Here is an 18492-nt window from a genome sequence, read left to right as displayed (position 1 = left end):
TGGTGTTTCATAAAAGGTTTAAAATTGGTAATTTTATATGGAATTAACAACTTTACCTCTAGTGAAATGTGGTGAATACATTAGGTACATATAAAACACATTTTCTTGTGCCAGGGAACATGAACCTTCAAATTCATATGTAAGGATTTATACTAAAGGGTTATTTTTGGATGGAAAAATAAAATGCATGCCTTAGGCTTCATTTAGGCAAACTTGAGTTATTTAGATAATTTTAGTATAGGAGGAATATAATTCAAATAGAACTAATATATTGCTGTTGTGGAACAGAGTTACAAAGACTTTAAATATTATATTTAATGAAAAGAAATTCTAAATTGTGCACTTTAATTTTAGAAAATTCGTTTTTAACAGAGAAATGAAAATTTGAAGATTTGTCAATATAAAATACAACATATTTTACTATTTGCAGTGCTGGAATTGGAATTACAAGCTTTTAGATGGAAAGTTATAACTTAAAAAAAAAGCCCCACTAAATGGTGTATTCATGTGTGTGTGAGCATGTGAGGGTTTGTGTGCTGTGTGTTGCGTGTGTTTGTGAAAAAAGTAAATTGTCTTTGAATTAAATGATGATTTTTGAATACTTGGGCTTCTCTTACATAATTAATATGTGAGTTTAAGCATGACACCATATGTGAGTCTAAGATAATTAATGGCCAATAACATCAAGATGGTTTAAGCCTATCAGGATTTGATTATTAGTTATAGAATATTAGTAGCATTTAATTCAATTAAAATTAGTGTAGTTATTGTGCACTGAGTTCAGTTGGTGGACTCTTACGATGAACCTTCATCATTGTCTGACTCAGAGACTTTACGTTTCTCTCGTATACTTTTCTTTTTGTCACTTTTTCCCTTTATCATCTTCAAAATCCCCCAGGACCACGTGCTACTCTTCTCTTCCACCTGTAGTGTGGAGCTTTGGAGCATGCAGGCATTAATTAGAATGAGATAACCAGCAGACCATGAAAACATTGTGTGGATATCTAGATGTGTTATAATTACTCTGTCAGGTAGCAAGTAAACCTGTGATCAATGAGGTGGTGCTATGAAGCCTACAGATCTTGTGTTTGAATATTGTTTCTACTAGGTGGGTCATATTTTCTATTTAGTGATATATCTTGATTCTTAAAATATAAAGTTAAGTCAGAATTAAGTTTAAAACATTGATTTAGCTTTATATATAATTAAAATTAAGAAATTAATTGATCTTAAACTTTAATATGCTATTTAAAAATGGCAAGAGAAAATTTATTATTAAACTAAAATATTATTATTCCCATAAATTATCACAAATATTAAGATGTTTATTACACAAGCTAAAATAGTAACTAATCAATATTGGTTCTGCCATTGGTAGCAAATAATCTAAATTCACTTGGGTTGTTTACAATTATGTTCTTATACAAATATAGCCATGTAATTGAGAAACACTTCAGATAGCATTGTAAAAATAAATGATCAATTTAATAAATAAACAATTGGAAAAAGTGTAAAAAAATCTACAACACTTATAATTTGTACCTGTTTTATTTCTTTTGCCATCATTGTTGAGATTGTTCCAAACAATCTACCATCTTTATTAGAAGTGTGATTCAATTACAATTCTTTTTGATTCAACCTTCAAATCATTTTGGGGAATGAAATAAAGAACACTGCTTTCTGCTTTTTATCTTATAAAAAATTGGAAATTTTTTATATGGAAATTAAAACTAAATTTCCATATGTATATAATATTTTGCAAAAAGGCAACCCACTGATTATTCTTACCCATCATTAGACTCTTCCTCTTCTATTCCATCATAAATGTCATCATCTAGTGGTGGTGGTGGGAACCCTTCATTTGGATTAGGGAGGAAATCTGTTAATTTTATAATATGCTCACATACAGATCAATCATATTTTGATAATAAATTTTTCTTATTTGACTGGAGAAATTATTTCTCATCCATATAAACCACTTAAAAAGACAAACCAACCAACTCAAGAACCTCCTTAATTTCCCACTCTATATAGATAGTAGGTAACTTCATTGTTTTGTTTATCATTTCATAAAAATTTGGGGGGCAGAAATGATAATGAAGAAGGAGAGATAAAATAAGGTGCTCTGAACTTGAGATGAAAGTGATGTGGAAGAATAAACATAAGAAAAATAAAAACTGAGTAAGGGAGGTATTCATGGTAGAGAATCAAGTCAATGAGAAAAACATTTAGTTAATGGTGAGCAGACATTCAGAAAATAATACGGATCAAGATGTAAGTGAAGAGAATCCAACAGATTGAAAGGCGAATCTGTAAATGTTGGTGAGTTACAAAACAGGAGGAAAAGAAAGATGATATTTTAATGCTTGTATGTTAAATTTAAGCTCTTTCTTGACTCATTTGTTATAGTATACTCTTTAAGAATCTTGATATTTGATAAACATTTACTTAATAAAGTTTCACCAAATATGTTCTAGGTACAAGAAAGGTATAATGAACTTGAAATTTAACTTTTTGTTTGAAAACTTCAGCCCTCTTTCGTTACTAAGAAATTCAGGGGTCTTTTAGGAGCCACAGTCATACAACCATATAAGCTGTTCTCCAAGCAAGAATATTTTTACACATAAAGTGGCCTGCTTTTAGTAACTGCTTGGACAGTTGGCATAAATCAAGACCACCTTGGATACACTGAAAATGGTGTCACGCTGGAATTCACAACAAATTTGAAAGAAAAAAGTGAGTTGTTCAGAATCACTTGGTGACCACGACTAGCATCCAGATCATTAACTCTCAGGCCAGTGTTCTTTCTCTACATTAAGATCTTCTTCTATATTGGCAAACTAAATAGTTTTTCATTAACATACTAAAAATGTTGTAAAGAAACTTGTAAACATTGACAAAAAGTGTGTGTCTTACCTCCACTTCCACTATGACTGTGGTTATGTGAAAAAAAACCAGAAATATGAAATTAATACATGAGTTATTTAGCTCTCAGGAAGCAAATAATATATTATAATAAATAATATACATTGAGCAGTTATACAAAAGATAAATAACATTCCATTTAAAAGTCACCAAGATGTGATGTGAAGAGCAAAAAAAAAAAAATGTTTCTTGTGATAATAGGTTCATAATAAGACAACCTAGCAAGACAAACAAAAACCAAAACCAAGTGAGTTACAATACTACATATTATATTCAATTCAATGATTCTGTTTTTGTTTTTTTTTTTTTGGTGGTGCTGAAGATTGAACCCAGGGCCTTGTGCAAGTGAGGCAAGCACTCTACCAACTGAGCTATATCCTCATCCCCTCTGTTTGCATTTAACATTTTTCTATGAGGCAATTTTCAAATTATACATTATTGCATAATTCCACAGATTGACTAAAAAAATACCCTGAAAGTACTATTCTAGAAGTCATACAGAGTTATTATCATTGAGCTAAATTCAATGATCTTTCAATATCTTAGAATCACAGCATTTTACTTTTAGCCAAATAACATTAAATGTCTTTATTTAAAGAAAGAAGATTTAAAACATTGAAACCTTCAAGGGGAATTTTTATGGCATGGCCCATGACTCTCTAAATCCAGATTATCTCTATCTATTAAATTATTCACTTCCTAACATTCTATACTTTATCTATTTTAGTGTTTATAATGGTATGTTTTCTTGCCTATATCTCCCACTCTGGTATGAGTTATTTGAAAGCAAGGAAAATGTAGACTGTGAGAACCAGAAAAAACTCAGAAGTCATCTGTTCAATCAATACCCTATTTTGCAAGAAATAAACTGAGGCTCTGAGGATTTAAGTGACTTGACCAAACCCACTTCTACACCTAGTTGTGCTCCCTACATCCCTCACTTTTGACCTTTGGATATTTTGCCAGCAACCGATATCAGTTTGGTGTTACAACCATACAGGAAAATTATATACTCATATATGATTTCTTTTTAAAAAAATTTTTAAATAATTCTAATCAGTTATTCATGACAGTAGAAAGCTTTTCGATTCATTGTACATAAATGGAGCAGAATTTCCGCTCCTCTGGTTGTACATGAAGTAGAATTACACCATTGATGTAATTCTACCATCTTTCCTACCTCCTTAACTCCTCCCCCCATACCTGATTTCTTAATGTTAACAGTCAATTGAGGAAATTGATCTGATGTAGATCTTTGGTTAATTAGAAGTAAAACATACTGTTGCTAATGGAACTTTATAGGAAAACATGCTATAATCATTGTACTATATACATAAGAAACTGACTATTTAAAGACGTTAAAGTATACTCTCTACTTGCTCTTGAACAATTTTCACATCTATTTTCTCTGACACTTTCCTCAGAGCATGAAGCCAGCAGTTAGAATTAGTTTGCATTCTGGTATGCTTCATCTCAGAGATTCTCATACTCAATTTCTAAAGAGTGGGGAAAAGCTGCCACCTACTAATTTCCCTCTAGAGCAATTCTTCAACTTCCTAAAATGACCTGTTTAGACTATAAAACACTTGACAGGTGAAGGAGAGGGAGTGAGAGAAGAAGAGAGGGGAAGAGAGAAATTCATGGAAGGAAAAAGATTTGCTATGTGATAGAAGAGTGCTACGTTCATCCCCAATTGCCTTTCCTTCACAGGGCATTACAGAAACCGCTTTAGTTGAGAAGAAAGAGGGAAGGACAGCTGTCAGAGCCTGTGCTTTCAAGTCTTGTGCCTGCTCTCAGAGTTTGAAGTACACAGCCATCTTCTCACCCTAAGGAAATCAGGAAGCAGCAGGTAGAGAGTACAGGGAGATGGCAGACCTGGGAGGAGGGCGAAGGACCTCATAATGATGGTGACTTCTCTCCTTATTCTTGCTCCAGCAAGCTGCCGGCTACACTCAGCATCTTCCCTTTTTCTGCTAAGGACAAAGCCTGTTCTGTTATAAGAACTCTGCTAGCAGCAGCTGTAGTTTCAAAAATAACCCATGTATAGAAAGAGTTTCTTCTTCAATTTTCTTATTAAATATGCATGGGGAGGGGTAACTGTTAGTAAACATTGTGGTGTTATAATTAAGAGATCAAACATTAAAACTGTACACCAACCTATCCTTTTATTAAATAGAACACTTTTCTGCTCCATGTTTACTAACTAGAGCATGTTGTTTAGAATGAAGATATGTATGAACTGGATAAAAAAGTAGGAATAGTTTTGGGATATGTTCTTCTATTATGGTTAAATAATGCTTTTAGGAACATTATTCCTTTTCTACTGATTTATTTTTTTTCTTGAGTTTGCATACAAGTGAAAATATATACTTATTGCAAATGGGGTTCTTTAAAGCCCCCCAAAGAAATGCATTTTTAAAAAAGCAAATAAGATAAAAATACTGCATATGAATTGACAAATATTTGACATACTTATGTCCAGAAAATTCTGTAAATTGAAGAATGTTAACCACTGGGAACTTCATCTGATGCCCAAACAAGGTCAATGTGCTTCTTATTATGAAGGCCAGTGTATGATCTGCAGACTGTAGCGCATGCTTTGCATATGTATTTTGTGTAATTTATGGTTATAAAATGGTGAGAAGGCATAGGAGCTATAATTTAGAAAGACAAAACTACCTCAAAGCAACATTATGAGAATGAATGATTACGTAAAGTAAAAAATCATAAGAAGGAAATTTAATTCTTCATATGCTTTATAAGTATATTACTAACTTGGTGCTTTTACCATTTATTGATACTTTAAAAAATTTCTCCTTTTCAATTTGAGTCATGAAACATGCATACACAGTTTTACTCAGGTAAAAATTGTGTTTTTTTGAGACATTAATTGAGATTTATTGATTTCATAAGGTGGGCATAGAAAAATGAGGATTCTTATTTAGGCTGGAAATTTTCCTACTACTTTCCCTTCAACTTGAGGGCATTCTGTCTTTTAAAGGAAACAGAAGATATTGGAGGAAAAAAGAAATGAAAGAAGAAAAGAAATAAAAAAGTACAGAAGAAAGGACAAAGAAAGATCAGAGCCAGGACAGAGGGAAGAGGAAGGATGTAGAGAGAAGGAGATTGAAGACTGAGGAAGGAAAGAAGAGAAGAAAGGGTTCCTGGTTTAAATTTGGATAGTTTTCCTTGTCCAAAGGCCCATGTGTCAAAGATTTGGTCCCTAGAATGTGGGTACCGGGAATGCTATGGACTTGTAAGAATTGAGGCCTGATGGAGGTTTCATAGTCCTGTGGACAGGCCCCCGAGGGGAATTATGCACCTCAGTTCTTTCTCCTTCACCCCCTACTTCCTGCTTTGTAATGTGAGCAGTTTTCTCTGACATATACTCCCTGTCATTACTATCTGGCATCTTTACCAGAGGCCCAAAGCAATGGGACTGCTTGATTTGGGACTGGAACATCCAGAACTGTGATTAAATAAAACTTTCCCCTTCATAAGTTAATTGCCCCAGATATTTAATTATAGCAATGCAAAGCTGATTAACACGGAAGAATGAGGGAAAAGAGAGCCGATCTCTTCTCCTACTTCTTCCAGAAACAGTGTCTTGTTCTAAGAAGGCATTCCTACTATTATTGGAGGGGAGATCACCCTAACTGAGTGGAGGATATGGCCAATAGAAAATTGTACCCTTAGAGGCCAGGCACAGTGGCACACGCCTATAATCCCAGCAGCTCAGGAGGCTGAGGCAGGAGGATCTTGAGTTCAAGGCCAGCCTCAGCAGTTTATCAAGGCTCTAAGCAACTCAGTGAGACCCTGTCTTTAAATAAAATACAAAAAAGGGTCAATGATATGGCTCAGTGGTTAAAAACCCCTGGGTTCAGTCATCTGTGTATATAAAAAAAAATTTATCCTTAGTTGATGTCCAGGGATCATAGGGAACTGAAATTTGACATTTAAAGAGTAAATTGTTGGGCAAGGCAAGCTGGATCACACCTGTAATCCCAGTGGCTTGGGTGGCTGAGGCAGGAGATTGCAAGTTCAAAGCCAGCTTTAGCATCTTATTGAGACCCTCAGCAACCCAGTGAGATCCTGTTTCTAAATAATATATATATATGGGTTGGGGATTTGGCTCAGTATTTAGGCACCCCTGGGTTCAATCCCTAGTATCAACAAATAAACACACAAACAAAAAACTGTTGTCATAAAAACCATTTTTCCTGGGGCTGGGGTTGTGGCTCAGCGGTACAGTGCTCGCCTAGCACATGCAAGGCCCTGGGTTTGAGCCTCAGCACCACATAAAAATAAATAAATAAAATAAAGGTATTGTGTGCAACTACAACTAAAAAATTAAAAAGAAAACATTTTTACTGTTATATTTTCAAATAATAATGTATTTAGTCTTAGATTTCAGAGATAAAAAAGGGCTAAACTTTTTTTTTCTTTATGTTTTACCAAATCCTATTTGCTTTAGGAACATAACTAAGATAAGACACTAACAAATACTGCAAAACAATGTTTTGCAATGACAACACATTTGACATGCTCTGGCAAGTGGCCCACTGTATTTTAAGTAGAAAAACCAAAAAGTAGAACAGAAGACTATTTAGTTTCCAGTGAACTTACATGGACATTGGGTTGGTACAAGTGGTGATTTAGTGATAGAGAACATTAGGAAATACAGAAGGTAAGATTCTAGGGTTTTGAAACATAATCTCCAACAAGGAGACAATCTGGTCTGTCTTACAGTGTGTGCTGGCACATACCTGGTGCTAGTATCCTGCTCTGCAACGTCATCATATACTTCTTGGTCGTCTTCAACAGGCTTTGATGATAGAGCACTGAGAGAGGATTTCTTCTGTCTCAAGGAATCATAGTCAATTTCTACAGCAGTTGTTTTAATATAGCCATCTACCAAAAAGGAAAAGACTTAGGTTTAGGCAACTACCACTTACATATTTTAAAATTGTGAATAAAATATCTGTTGCACATTTGTTCTTTAAAATTTCCCTTTATTTACCTGCTTTCAATTCTGAATTATACACTTCCCAGGTGGACACATTTTACTGTATTCTGTCAAAGGTTTATCCTGTTGTCTTTTGGGGTAAGTCTAGGGTGTATTTTAAAGATTCAAAAATGAGTCACATGAAACATTTCCCCCAATTGTCACATGAATGAAGAAACTAATGACCTCTGACCTCCCTAGAATAATATACAACTTTACATTGGTTCCCACTGAGAATATAAATGATGTGAAAATGGGTCCATTCTTGCCATTTTAGATTTTCCCGCCTTTGTCAACCCAGTAACTCCTAAACTTGATGGTAATAGTTCTGGAAGAATATGAGCATTTAATATTGACTGACAAAAAAATAAAAACAAAAACAAAAAACCCTTCAAAGCCACAGGGAAATGTACACTCACATGACCCCCTTGCTGTTCGTCCCAACCATTTTCCTTCAGGGTTGTCTGTGATACGGATTATTTCAATCTCTTCTCCTTGCTTGAAACTCAGTTCATTCTTTCCTCCTTTGACATCACAGCAAGCTTTTGCTAGATGAATGACTTGAATAGGGCCCGTTAGCTACAATGAGAGAGAAACAAACAAACAAACAAAAAACAGGTTTCTTTGCTATCAGAAAAACTTAAAGAATGCAGTTTGGAAAGATAGATAAGCCCACAACTTGCTAACCTGCCTCTATCAACACTTTAATAGAAATGAAGGGTAAATGTCATTCCTGGTGAATGTTCTGATAGGGGCATTAGGGAAAACTCACAGAGGAGGCGCCTCACAGGACCAGCAAAGAACAGGTGAACCAGTGTTTGGGGGCCAGGAGAGAGTGGCAGGGATCCGTAGTCCATAGGAACTGCAGGAGGCTTGCAAAGGCAACTCCTCATAATGGAATATCATTTAAATACAACTCCATGCTGAGAGCTTTGTGTTTTTTATGGGATATGCTGGTGGTTTTTTGGTGAAGTGTTTTTCCTCTTTGCATTGTGTAATTATTGATTCTCTTTTTCTTTTCCTCCCTCCCTCTACTTATCCCTTCCATCCTTCTCTCTCTTTCTTTATTCATAATCCAAAAAATTGATTTGGTTCAATAGATCCAAGAAATTGACTGGACTGAGGGCCTTGGGCATGCTAAGCCAGTGCTCTACCATGGAGCTACATCTCCAGCCCTGGGAATAATCTAATTTAGATCATGAATTCTAAACTCCTAATTTCCTAATCTTAAATACGTTTCTTGGATCTTTTGATATGTAAATATGCATTGTGAATTTTGAAGATGCTATACCTTATTTTATTGAATTTACAATGCCATGGTATTAATTATATACCACTAAGAAATTATAAAACCTTAAATTATAGAATGCCATGATATTAGACAGGCTCAGTTCTCAGACTTATCTAACTTTTTTTTAAAACTAAGCATCTATTAATATCTTATAGAAGAAATATATCTCCTAAAGTCAGTCTTGACAAACTTTTTGAATTCATAGCAGCATGGCACTCTATTGTTTTTACTCAAAAATATTCTTTGAATGAATAAGTGAATAATGTAAAATTTATTTTTCCAAAAGAAGCAAAAGACCTCACATAATTTCTTGAAAACAATGAGTAATATGTTCATAAAAAGTGTAACATACAGCTGGGTTTGGCGGTACATGCCTATAATCCTAACTACCTGGGAAGCTGAGGCAGGAGGATTGCAAGTTCAAGGCCAGCCTCAGCATCTTATCTAGACTCTCTCTCAAAATAAAATTAAAATAACATTCTGAGGATAGAGCTCAGAGGTAGAATGCTTGCCTTGGTTAAATCCCCAGTACTGCAAAAATGAAAAAAATTATATAATTTCTTTCTCTCAAGAAGTAAATTTTCTTTACTTGAAAAATATAAACACTGGTAGCCATGCATTCCGAGTAAAACATTTTTATATTCAAACTGCATTCAGACTTACTTACTGTAAGTCAGCTTTTCAAAAATTTAATAAGAGCATATAATAGATTCAGTGACTTTTGTGACTTTTTAGTTAATTCTATAACAAACTTTCTGTAAAAGTACTATTTATTCTTGCTTCACAGAATAAAAATTAAAAGAAAAAATATCTGAGTCTTAGAGAAGTAGTAAGCCCAAGGTCTCATAGCTCATATGTACAGGTGGTTTTTGAATCCACATCTGTTGACTCTAAGTTGTGTTTTCTGCATCATGCAGTTGAATCTATAATTTAATGAATAAATCTACTAGGGAATTCTATGCAAATCAAGTTGTTTTAATTCCAATCATATATTAAATGCTTCAAGGAGTAAATATTTAAAGCAAACCTGATATGAATTTATGAAAAATAATTTTTTTAATTCAGATAATTGCCCTAAATATACTTGAGATGCCAGACCCAGATCAGATGGGCTATGTTAACAAAGATGGTATAGTCAAGAAAGGGCATCCTGTGAGAGTAGTGTTTTGTGATGGTTGTAATAGACGTCACATAAATATCAGAGATCAAAGAAGACAGAGATCAGAAATTGAGATAAACCAACAGGGATGAGAAACAGCAGGTATCAGATGTCTGCATGTACACTGGCTTAAAATAAAGGCAAAAATCTCAGTCAGAGCTGGGTGTGGTGGTGTGCACCTGTAATTCCAGGTACTCAGGAGGCTGCGGCAGGTGAATTGTAAGTTTGAGGTCAGCATGGCAATTTAGAGAGAAAATAAAACAAAATTTTAAAAGAGCTGTGGGTATAACTTAATGGCAGAACACCCCTGGACTCAATCTCCTGTACTCAGGGAAAAAAGAAGTAAGTCAGGTCCAGATACCAGCAACTAGAACAGCTGAAAAAAATGTCATTCTGAGGTAGTTTGCTTCAACCAGGAGGCATTTATGTCCTTTGCACTATTACATACGATGCCACCACAGCACCTATGTGTGTGATCCTATACTTTTGGCATAAATAGGCTAATAGGAAATGTATAATGGGGAAAGCCAAGTTGAGTTAGTAATGAAATATTCATTTACTTAATCAACGTAAGATCTCCTAAGGACCCACTGATTACAAACCCCCAAATTGGATTTTATTGTATTTCATCATATTACATTATTTAGTGCACGGGTAAGATAATGTATGAGACCAAAAAAGTACTGTCATGAAGATACTTTTTCAAAAGAGTGATAAAGTAATTCTCCCACCATGTTAATTTTCAAGAATGATGTCCCAGCCATGTGAAATTAACAAAAGGATGTTACTCTTTCACCCATCAGCAATCAAGTTCTTACTTTAAATTTCTTCTTTAATTCTTGTTCTTTCTTTTCTTTCTCTTTCTGTTCCTTTCTCTCTAGTTCTAATCTCTTCTTTTCCTCCTTTTCCCGTTTCTTGTCTCTTTCTCTGGATGTTTCTCTGTGAACACAAATTTTAGGTTGTTTTCCCATCAGCAGGTGTCAATGGGTCAGGGCTCACTACCTAGAGAAGTTTCTACACAAAAGAGAAAATGCTCTCTGAAGTGTAGATGAAGGTCAAAATCCTAGATGTGCAAAATTGTTTTTAAAATCTGTAGGAGGCATACAGCTGGGACTATCTTCTAGGGGCTCTGCTTCCCATTACAACTTGTGGCAGCAAGTGGAAGAAACTGATTAGAAAGACCCTGTCTTTGCTGCATGTTGGAGGAACAAAATTATTAATCTTCCTCTGTCTTTCATGAGCATGCATTCACAGGTGCACATGTACCCCTCAATTCAGAAACTTCAGACAAAATTGGTTGAATAAGAACTAGGTAAAGAAAATTAAGATATCTGGGCTCAACATATGATTAAAAATATATTCATGTTTACTTTTACCCTGGAAATCCATTTTGGAGCCATTTTTAACATCTTTCCAGCAAGATGAAACTTTGGCATGTGGGTACTGTGCTAACTGCTTCTCACAGGCCACCAGTGCCCAGATGAAGAAGGCATAATCCATATATTAATTCATTTGCTCAAGGACACACAGAAATCAAGAAATACAGATCCCTATGTCTGATTCCCTGCCTGTGGTCTTTCTAGTAGTCTGCAGCTCTATAGCCTTTTACACAATCACTTGTTAATAGAGTCCTCTATAGAATCCTTAGAGAAATAAGGAAATTTAAGTTCTTTATATGGAAATTATCATTACATGCCAATCATTTGGACAAAATGAACTTGTCCTCCTGGTGTTGGTATATACCCACACTCCCTCTTACAAAACATATTCATCTTAGAAGAAAACTATTATGGTAGAAAATATAGTTCATACATGTCTTCATATGTTTCTCCTTCACTTTCTTGTTCCTGTCAAGAAAAACATAGATAATGATTAATTTCAATTCTTCAAAAAGGTAACATGAACATATTTCATTGATCAAATATTTTGTTAAACAAGTATTTGTAAATTTATACAATTTAAACATAAGTAAGTTTGGCTTAATTTTTTTTTTTAATCTTGAGAGAGAGATTAGGAAATCAAGCACAAAAGGATTTCATTTTTTATCTTGCTGTATCATTGAGATGTGTAGACAGACATGTTTATGTTCAGCGCCACAACACTACCATGAGTCCAGGTACTGATTGATTTTTTGGTGTCTCAAGCATTTTGAATGAAAATTATAAATAGAAAAAAAATCACTGCTCATAAAAATTTTCATTTTGTTTATAAGCAAATAACAATATTAAATATTCTAATGATAACAGTACAATATAAACAGAAAATTAATAAAATCTGACCTCATCTAGAGTTCCAGTACCTAAAGGATTTGAAAAAAAAAACAAATTTAATACATTATTATTAAGAGGCACTTTAATATGCGATTTTTGAATATAATCTGATAATACTTGAAACAGTTCATAATCTTACAGAACTCATGCATTAACAGAGATATAAAGCACAAAATAGAATATGTCTTAGATCCTTACTATGGCTTTTTTCATAACTGTAATTGAATTATAAAATAATTTTATTTGCTTTCAAAAAATTATAACATCATTTATTCCTTATAAGAAGGCAGACTCATTTGGTTCTATGGGCTCACGTAGAACAAAGCATTATTTTTAAAAAATCACAAATAGTTCACACTTTTGACACATTTGTTCCCTAGGGTTTTTCTTTAGTGTATCAAATACATCAAGTTAATTAGATTTTTAAAATATTTTGCTCCTTGAGAGTTTTGTGTAATATCCACAATTCCCAATACCAAGACATAATGTAACATTAAGAGCAATAAGTTGGTAATACTAAGAGCATTTTAGTACAAATAGTGAAGTGTTGGTATAAGATCAGACAAATAAACCAATGGAACAGACCAGAGAGTTCAGTAACAGATACAAATTTACATAGACACAGCCATATACACATTTAGAGTTGACAGAGTATAATGGTGACACTTTAAATTAATGAGAAAAGGTTGGATTGTTTCAAGTATGGTAATTAGAAAACCAGCTCTAGATATGAAGCAGCAAATCTAGATTCCTACTGAATTCTCAAAGGGTGGGGGCAGTGAAGATGTTAAAGACCTAAATACAACTGATGAAGTTCACAGAAAACTGAAGACTTTTTAAACAAAACTTAAAAACCACATAATGTAAAGCAAAAATTAATGAATTTGATTATATCAAAATTTATGTCCCAGGAAGGACAGCATGGACTAAGAGACAGCAAACAGAACTGGGAAAAAATATTCCCAGTGTTTGAAATTGACATGAAATCAATATCTAAAACATAAAGGAACTTCTGAAGGTGAACTGAAAAAGATAAAACTCCAGAAAAAATGGTCAAAGGATAAAAACTGGCAACTTCTCAAAGAGGGAACCACAAAGATAAGTAAAAGAAGCACTCAAGCTCAAGAGTAAGAAAGAAAATTATAAAGAAAATTAATATGAATGAAAATATCGAAATTTGGATGAGATGTAATTTTGTATATATAAGACCGAGAAAACATTGGAAAGCTTCACAAAAATGCCACATGCAGCACCACGATCAAGTGGGGTCATCCCAGGGATGCAAGGTTGGTTCAACATACGGAAATCAATAAACGTAATTCATCACATCAATTGACTCAAAGATAAGAACCATACGATCATCGCAATAGTTGCAGAAAAAGCATTTGACAAAATACAGCTCTGCTTCATGTTCAAAACACTAGAAAAACTAGGGATAACAAGAACATATCTCAACATCGTAAAAGCTATCTATGCTAAGCTCCAGGCCAACATCATGCTAAATGGAGAAAAACTGAAAGCATTCCCTGTAAAAACTCAAATGAGCCAGGGATGCCTTCTTTCACCACTTCTACTTAACATAGTTCTTGAAACACTGGCCAGAGCAATTAGACAGATGAAAGAAATCAAAGGGATATGAATAGGAAAAGAAGAACTCAAGTTAGCACTATTTGCCAATGATATGATTCTATACCTAGAAGAGGCAAAAAGTTCCACCAGAAAACTTCTAGAACTAGTAAATGAATTCAGCAAAGTAGCAGGATATAAAATCAACACCCATAAATCAGAGGCACTTCTGTATATCAGTGACAAATCCTCTGAAAGTGGAAAGAGGAAAACTACCCCATTTACAATAAATAAATAAAAATAAATAAATAAAAATAAATAAATAAATAAATAAAATACTTGGGAATCAACAAAAGAGGTGAAAGCTCTCTACAACGAAAACTACAGGACACCAAAGAAAGAAATTAAAGAAGACCTCAGAAGATGGGAAACTCTCCCTTGTACAAACACATGTATCAAGTATACTAGGATATTTGTCTATGGCAGGCAAGGGGCAGAAAGGGAGTGAATAATGGGATATAAGGAAATAAATAAGTAGATCAAGAGAGGGATCTTGCCTGGAATAATAGTGGTAATAACTCATCAATGACACTATGTGAATGATTAATTCAAATTTCTGTACTGAGGTAACAGATATTTTTCTGCCCCTTACCATCAGAGTACATGACACCGTCTTGATTTTCTTCATTTACAGGGTTTCTGAAAAAAAAAAAAGAAGAAAGCATGAAAATGGAACAAGTAGATGCTCACCTTACAATGGAGAAGAGAACAAGAATTATTGTCTGAATTATTCTCTCCTCTTTTATACTTGCCCTGATTGAAAACTTCAGACGCACTAGAAGAGACTTTAGCCTATTCTATACGTAGCAGTTGTGGCAAGAAAATGGGGAATTGAGAAGCTCAAGTATAGCATTGTCCACTCATAATGGACACAGAGTTAATCATTGCTTCAGGGGAGTGATCACGTTGTCCATTAAATATGCAGTATACCAACTGATCAGTTTTGGGATTCTCAAGGCTTTGGATTGGTTCTTTGGCATATATGCCTAAAAGGATTAATTGGTTTCAATCCCCAACTCTTTCCTCTTTAGATGGAAGCCACTTGGCTTTACTTCCATGGTTGTGGTTTAGACTCCAACGTGCTTCCTCTGCTTGACTCCAGCTGCTCTTAATATCCTTATCAATACCTGGACCCCCCAAATTCCTAATGTTTTATGGAGCCACCTCCCCATCTCATTTTCTACTCCTTTTCTCATATTGATGAGCACAGCTGAAAAAAATCACCCGTCTTATTGACTCTGCACATTACACATAATTGGCATCCAGTCTCAACTCTAGCTTCAGTGCTATTCTATAAACTCATTACTTTTTTTCCTAGTTAACCTTCTCTTGCACCATCCTTCTCAATACTTGTTAAAAACCTTCACTACTGTCGTCAAATCTGCTATTCCTACCCTCTCCCCTATAATCAGATGACCTTATTTCCTACTTCACTGACAAAATATCAATAATTAGATATGAATTCTCTTAAGAAAGTAAACTTATTCCCTCAACCCACAAACTCATCTGCAGTTATACCTGCCCTTACCTTCTCCCTACAAAGTCCTTCTCTTCGGCTCTGTTCTGAATCCTATCTGATTCTCAGTTACTATCCCCTTTATTCCATGTGCTGTAATGATATTTATATTCTTTTCTTTCCTTTGCTCCCCATCTCTAAATATCTGAGTCATTATCTTCTACCTTATTCCATATTACTCTCTTCCATTAAAAAAAGAGCTATCACATCTCTGCTTTTCTGAATCCTCTACATTACCACAAGATAATCCTATTTTTCCAAGTCAAGCTACAAAATGTTGACTCTACTTCCTTTCTTCCTGATCATCTCTTCATTGACCACAATCTGTCTTCTATAATAATTGCAGAAAAAGCATTTGACAAAATATTCATGTTCAAAACACTAGAAAAACTAGGGATAACAAGAACATATCTCAACATCGTAAAAGCTATCTATGCTAAACTCCAGGCCAACATCATTCTAAATGGAGAAAAATTGAAAGCATTCCCTGTAAAAACTCTTCTTCACACTAAAACAACTTTAAAAAATCTTACTTACCAAATCCAGTGTACACTGCTTAGCCAGACTCTTACGTTGTTGTTTTGTAATCCTTGACAGGACTGGCCATTTTGCTCGCCTCAAATGTCCTTTGTTTGTTTCTGTAAGAACTATCTCCTGGCTCACTTGTCTCTCTGGCCACTATCCCACAATTTCCTTTGTAGATTTGTTTTCTTTTAACTTCCTCTCTAAGTGATGATATTCTTTTGCCTTTGTGTTCTGGCTTTTTTTTCTCCCTGCCACCTGCCCCGCCCCCAACCACTCTACAATTGTCCTCTGAATGGTTTCACATACTACCACAGCTTCACGTCTTATCTTAATGTTGGTAATTTCCATGTTGGAATCCCTAGTCCACACCTCTTTTAGAGTTTCAGCCCATTTTATATTAACTCAGAAACAGGTTTCCCTTTTCCATGCCAACCTACACCTGTTCTTGCTGTAGTTTTATGTCTTCATGAATGAACCACAATTCCAAGCAAGCTTTAGGCCATCCTGTATCTCTCACTTTTCTTTAGCCTCACATTAATCATCAAATTCTGTCAGTTCTCTGAATTTAATAGCTCCTATAATTCCCTTTCTTCTTCTATCTCTTGCTTCTCTCCTGCTAGATGTTGAGAACAGGATTACATTCTGGTTATGGCCTCTTGCAGCAGGCACCTGGCGAGTCTTGTAGCCATCAGAATTGTTCCTCCTCTTCCCCACACTGACATTTTCTTCTCTAATTTTTGCTAAAGTGATCATTCTAACACAAACAAAAACATGGTTGTATCACTTTCAGGCTCAATACTCACATGGTTTTAAGAATTAGGAAAGAGTGTTACTTGGACCCAATGCTGTTTGCAAAACTAATCCCATTTGAAGAGTGTGTGCTGGAAACACCTTATCACTGACCATAAAAAGGATTTGTATTTGTGGCTTCACAAGAATTTTTCTTTTAATTTAAACATTTTTCATGGGTTTTATTTTTTCTTTTTTGGAACTTTGGGGATATAAAGGCAGAGTGTGAAATCGGCATAAGAGAAATGAGCACCTCGTGATTACATGGCTTGGTATCTGTCTGTCCTGCTTCCCAAGGGGATATATTTCAACACTTCTATGGAGCTCTCTTATTCTCAATATCTCCACTTCTGTACTTTATTCAATGTTTCTTTTTATAGTTTTTGTTTGATTATTGTTTGTGATAAAACATACCTAACATAGAAATCACCATTGTATCCATTTTAAAGTGTATAATTCAGTGACATTCAGTACCTTCTCCACATTGTATAACCATTTCACTCTGTAGCCTAAATTGTGTTTCATCACCCCAAGTGGAAATCCTATGCTCATTATTCAGTCACTTCCTGCCCCTTTCCCCAGCATCTGGCAACCATGAAACCTACTTTCTGTCTCTGTGGATTTGCCTATTTTGGACATTTTCTAAAAATGAAATCATATAATATGGGACCTCTTATGATGGACTTCTTTTTCCAAATTAGCACATATTTTTACTGACATAACATCTGCATATATTTTGGGGGTATGTTAGGATAATTTTATACTTGTATGTAGTGTGTGAATGATTGAATCAAGAGTAATTAGCTTTTTCATCTTCTCAAACATTAGTCATTTCTATGTGCTGGGAAACATTTAACTCTTTTAGATATTTGGAAATAGGACATAGATTGCTGTAGATCATAGTTACTGTATTATGCTGTAGGCCACCAGAACTAATTCCTCCTCGAACTAACTCCTGTCCACTTTGGGTGTGGCTCAGGAAGAGTCCCTAAGGCTGTATGTGTCTGAGTTTCTACTTGAGGTGGTGGCGTTTATCAATTAATAATTAAACTTATATTTGCTTATATTTGTTTTTAGATACGTGTGAAGGCCAAATTCATCAATTTTTGACAAGATACCTTTTTCATTTTGTGAGTCTTTTTAGTTCTTGGAGGATTCAGAATTAAATACAGAAATGACTGAGTAGGCTTATCTCACAATAAAAAAAATGTTGTGGAGTAAGTTTTATAATCATTAAGACAATATATATCATCAATATTTTGAGCATTTGTCATATTTAAGAGTTGTTATATTAGACAATGTTCAGTTTAAGAATTGTGGTTTAGGTTTTTAAAATTCTAGTTGACTCCAGGTATTGAGTAAGGACTCCAGGTATTGAGCACCAAT

The 18492-nt window shown here is 34.5% G+C and overlaps 1 protein-coding gene across 6 annotated transcripts in view; it reads right to left on the bottom strand.

The window, feature by feature from the left end:
- Fyb1 (FYN binding protein 1) overlaps positions 1–18492 on the bottom strand; it is a 155043-nt gene that overhangs the window by 21795 nt on the left and 114756 nt on the right. For 4 of the 6 annotated variants that reach the window (XM_015496344.2, XM_048802869.1, XM_048802868.1 and 1 more), the window contains exons 4-12: positions 14869–14915; positions 12660–12679; positions 12193–12227; positions 11199–11319; positions 8350–8509; positions 7692–7836; positions 2917–2933; positions 1789–1855; positions 800–937 (exon numbers count right to left, since the gene is read on the bottom strand). In XM_015496344.2, the coding sequence (XP_015351830.1) occupies positions 800–937; positions 1789–1855; positions 2917–2933; positions 7692–7836; positions 8350–8509; positions 11199–11319; positions 12193–12227; positions 12660–12679; positions 14869–14915 (750 nt within the window). The remainder of the gene's footprint in view (positions 1–799; positions 938–1788; positions 1856–2916; positions 2934–7691; positions 7837–8349; positions 8510–11198; positions 11320–12192; positions 12228–12659; positions 12680–14868; positions 14916–18492) is intronic. The other 2 variants (XM_048802870.1, XM_048802871.1) reach the window with 2 other exon arrangements.

This window comes from Marmota marmota, unplaced genomic scaffold, assembly GCF_001458135.2.
Source record: "Marmota marmota marmota unplaced genomic scaffold, marMar, whole genome shotgun sequence".
Classification (NCBI taxonomy): Eukaryota; Metazoa; Chordata; class Mammalia; order Rodentia; family Sciuridae; genus Marmota; species Marmota marmota.
The sequence above is the reverse complement of the archived record's forward strand: the minus strand, read 5'-3'. Positions and strand labels throughout refer to the sequence as shown.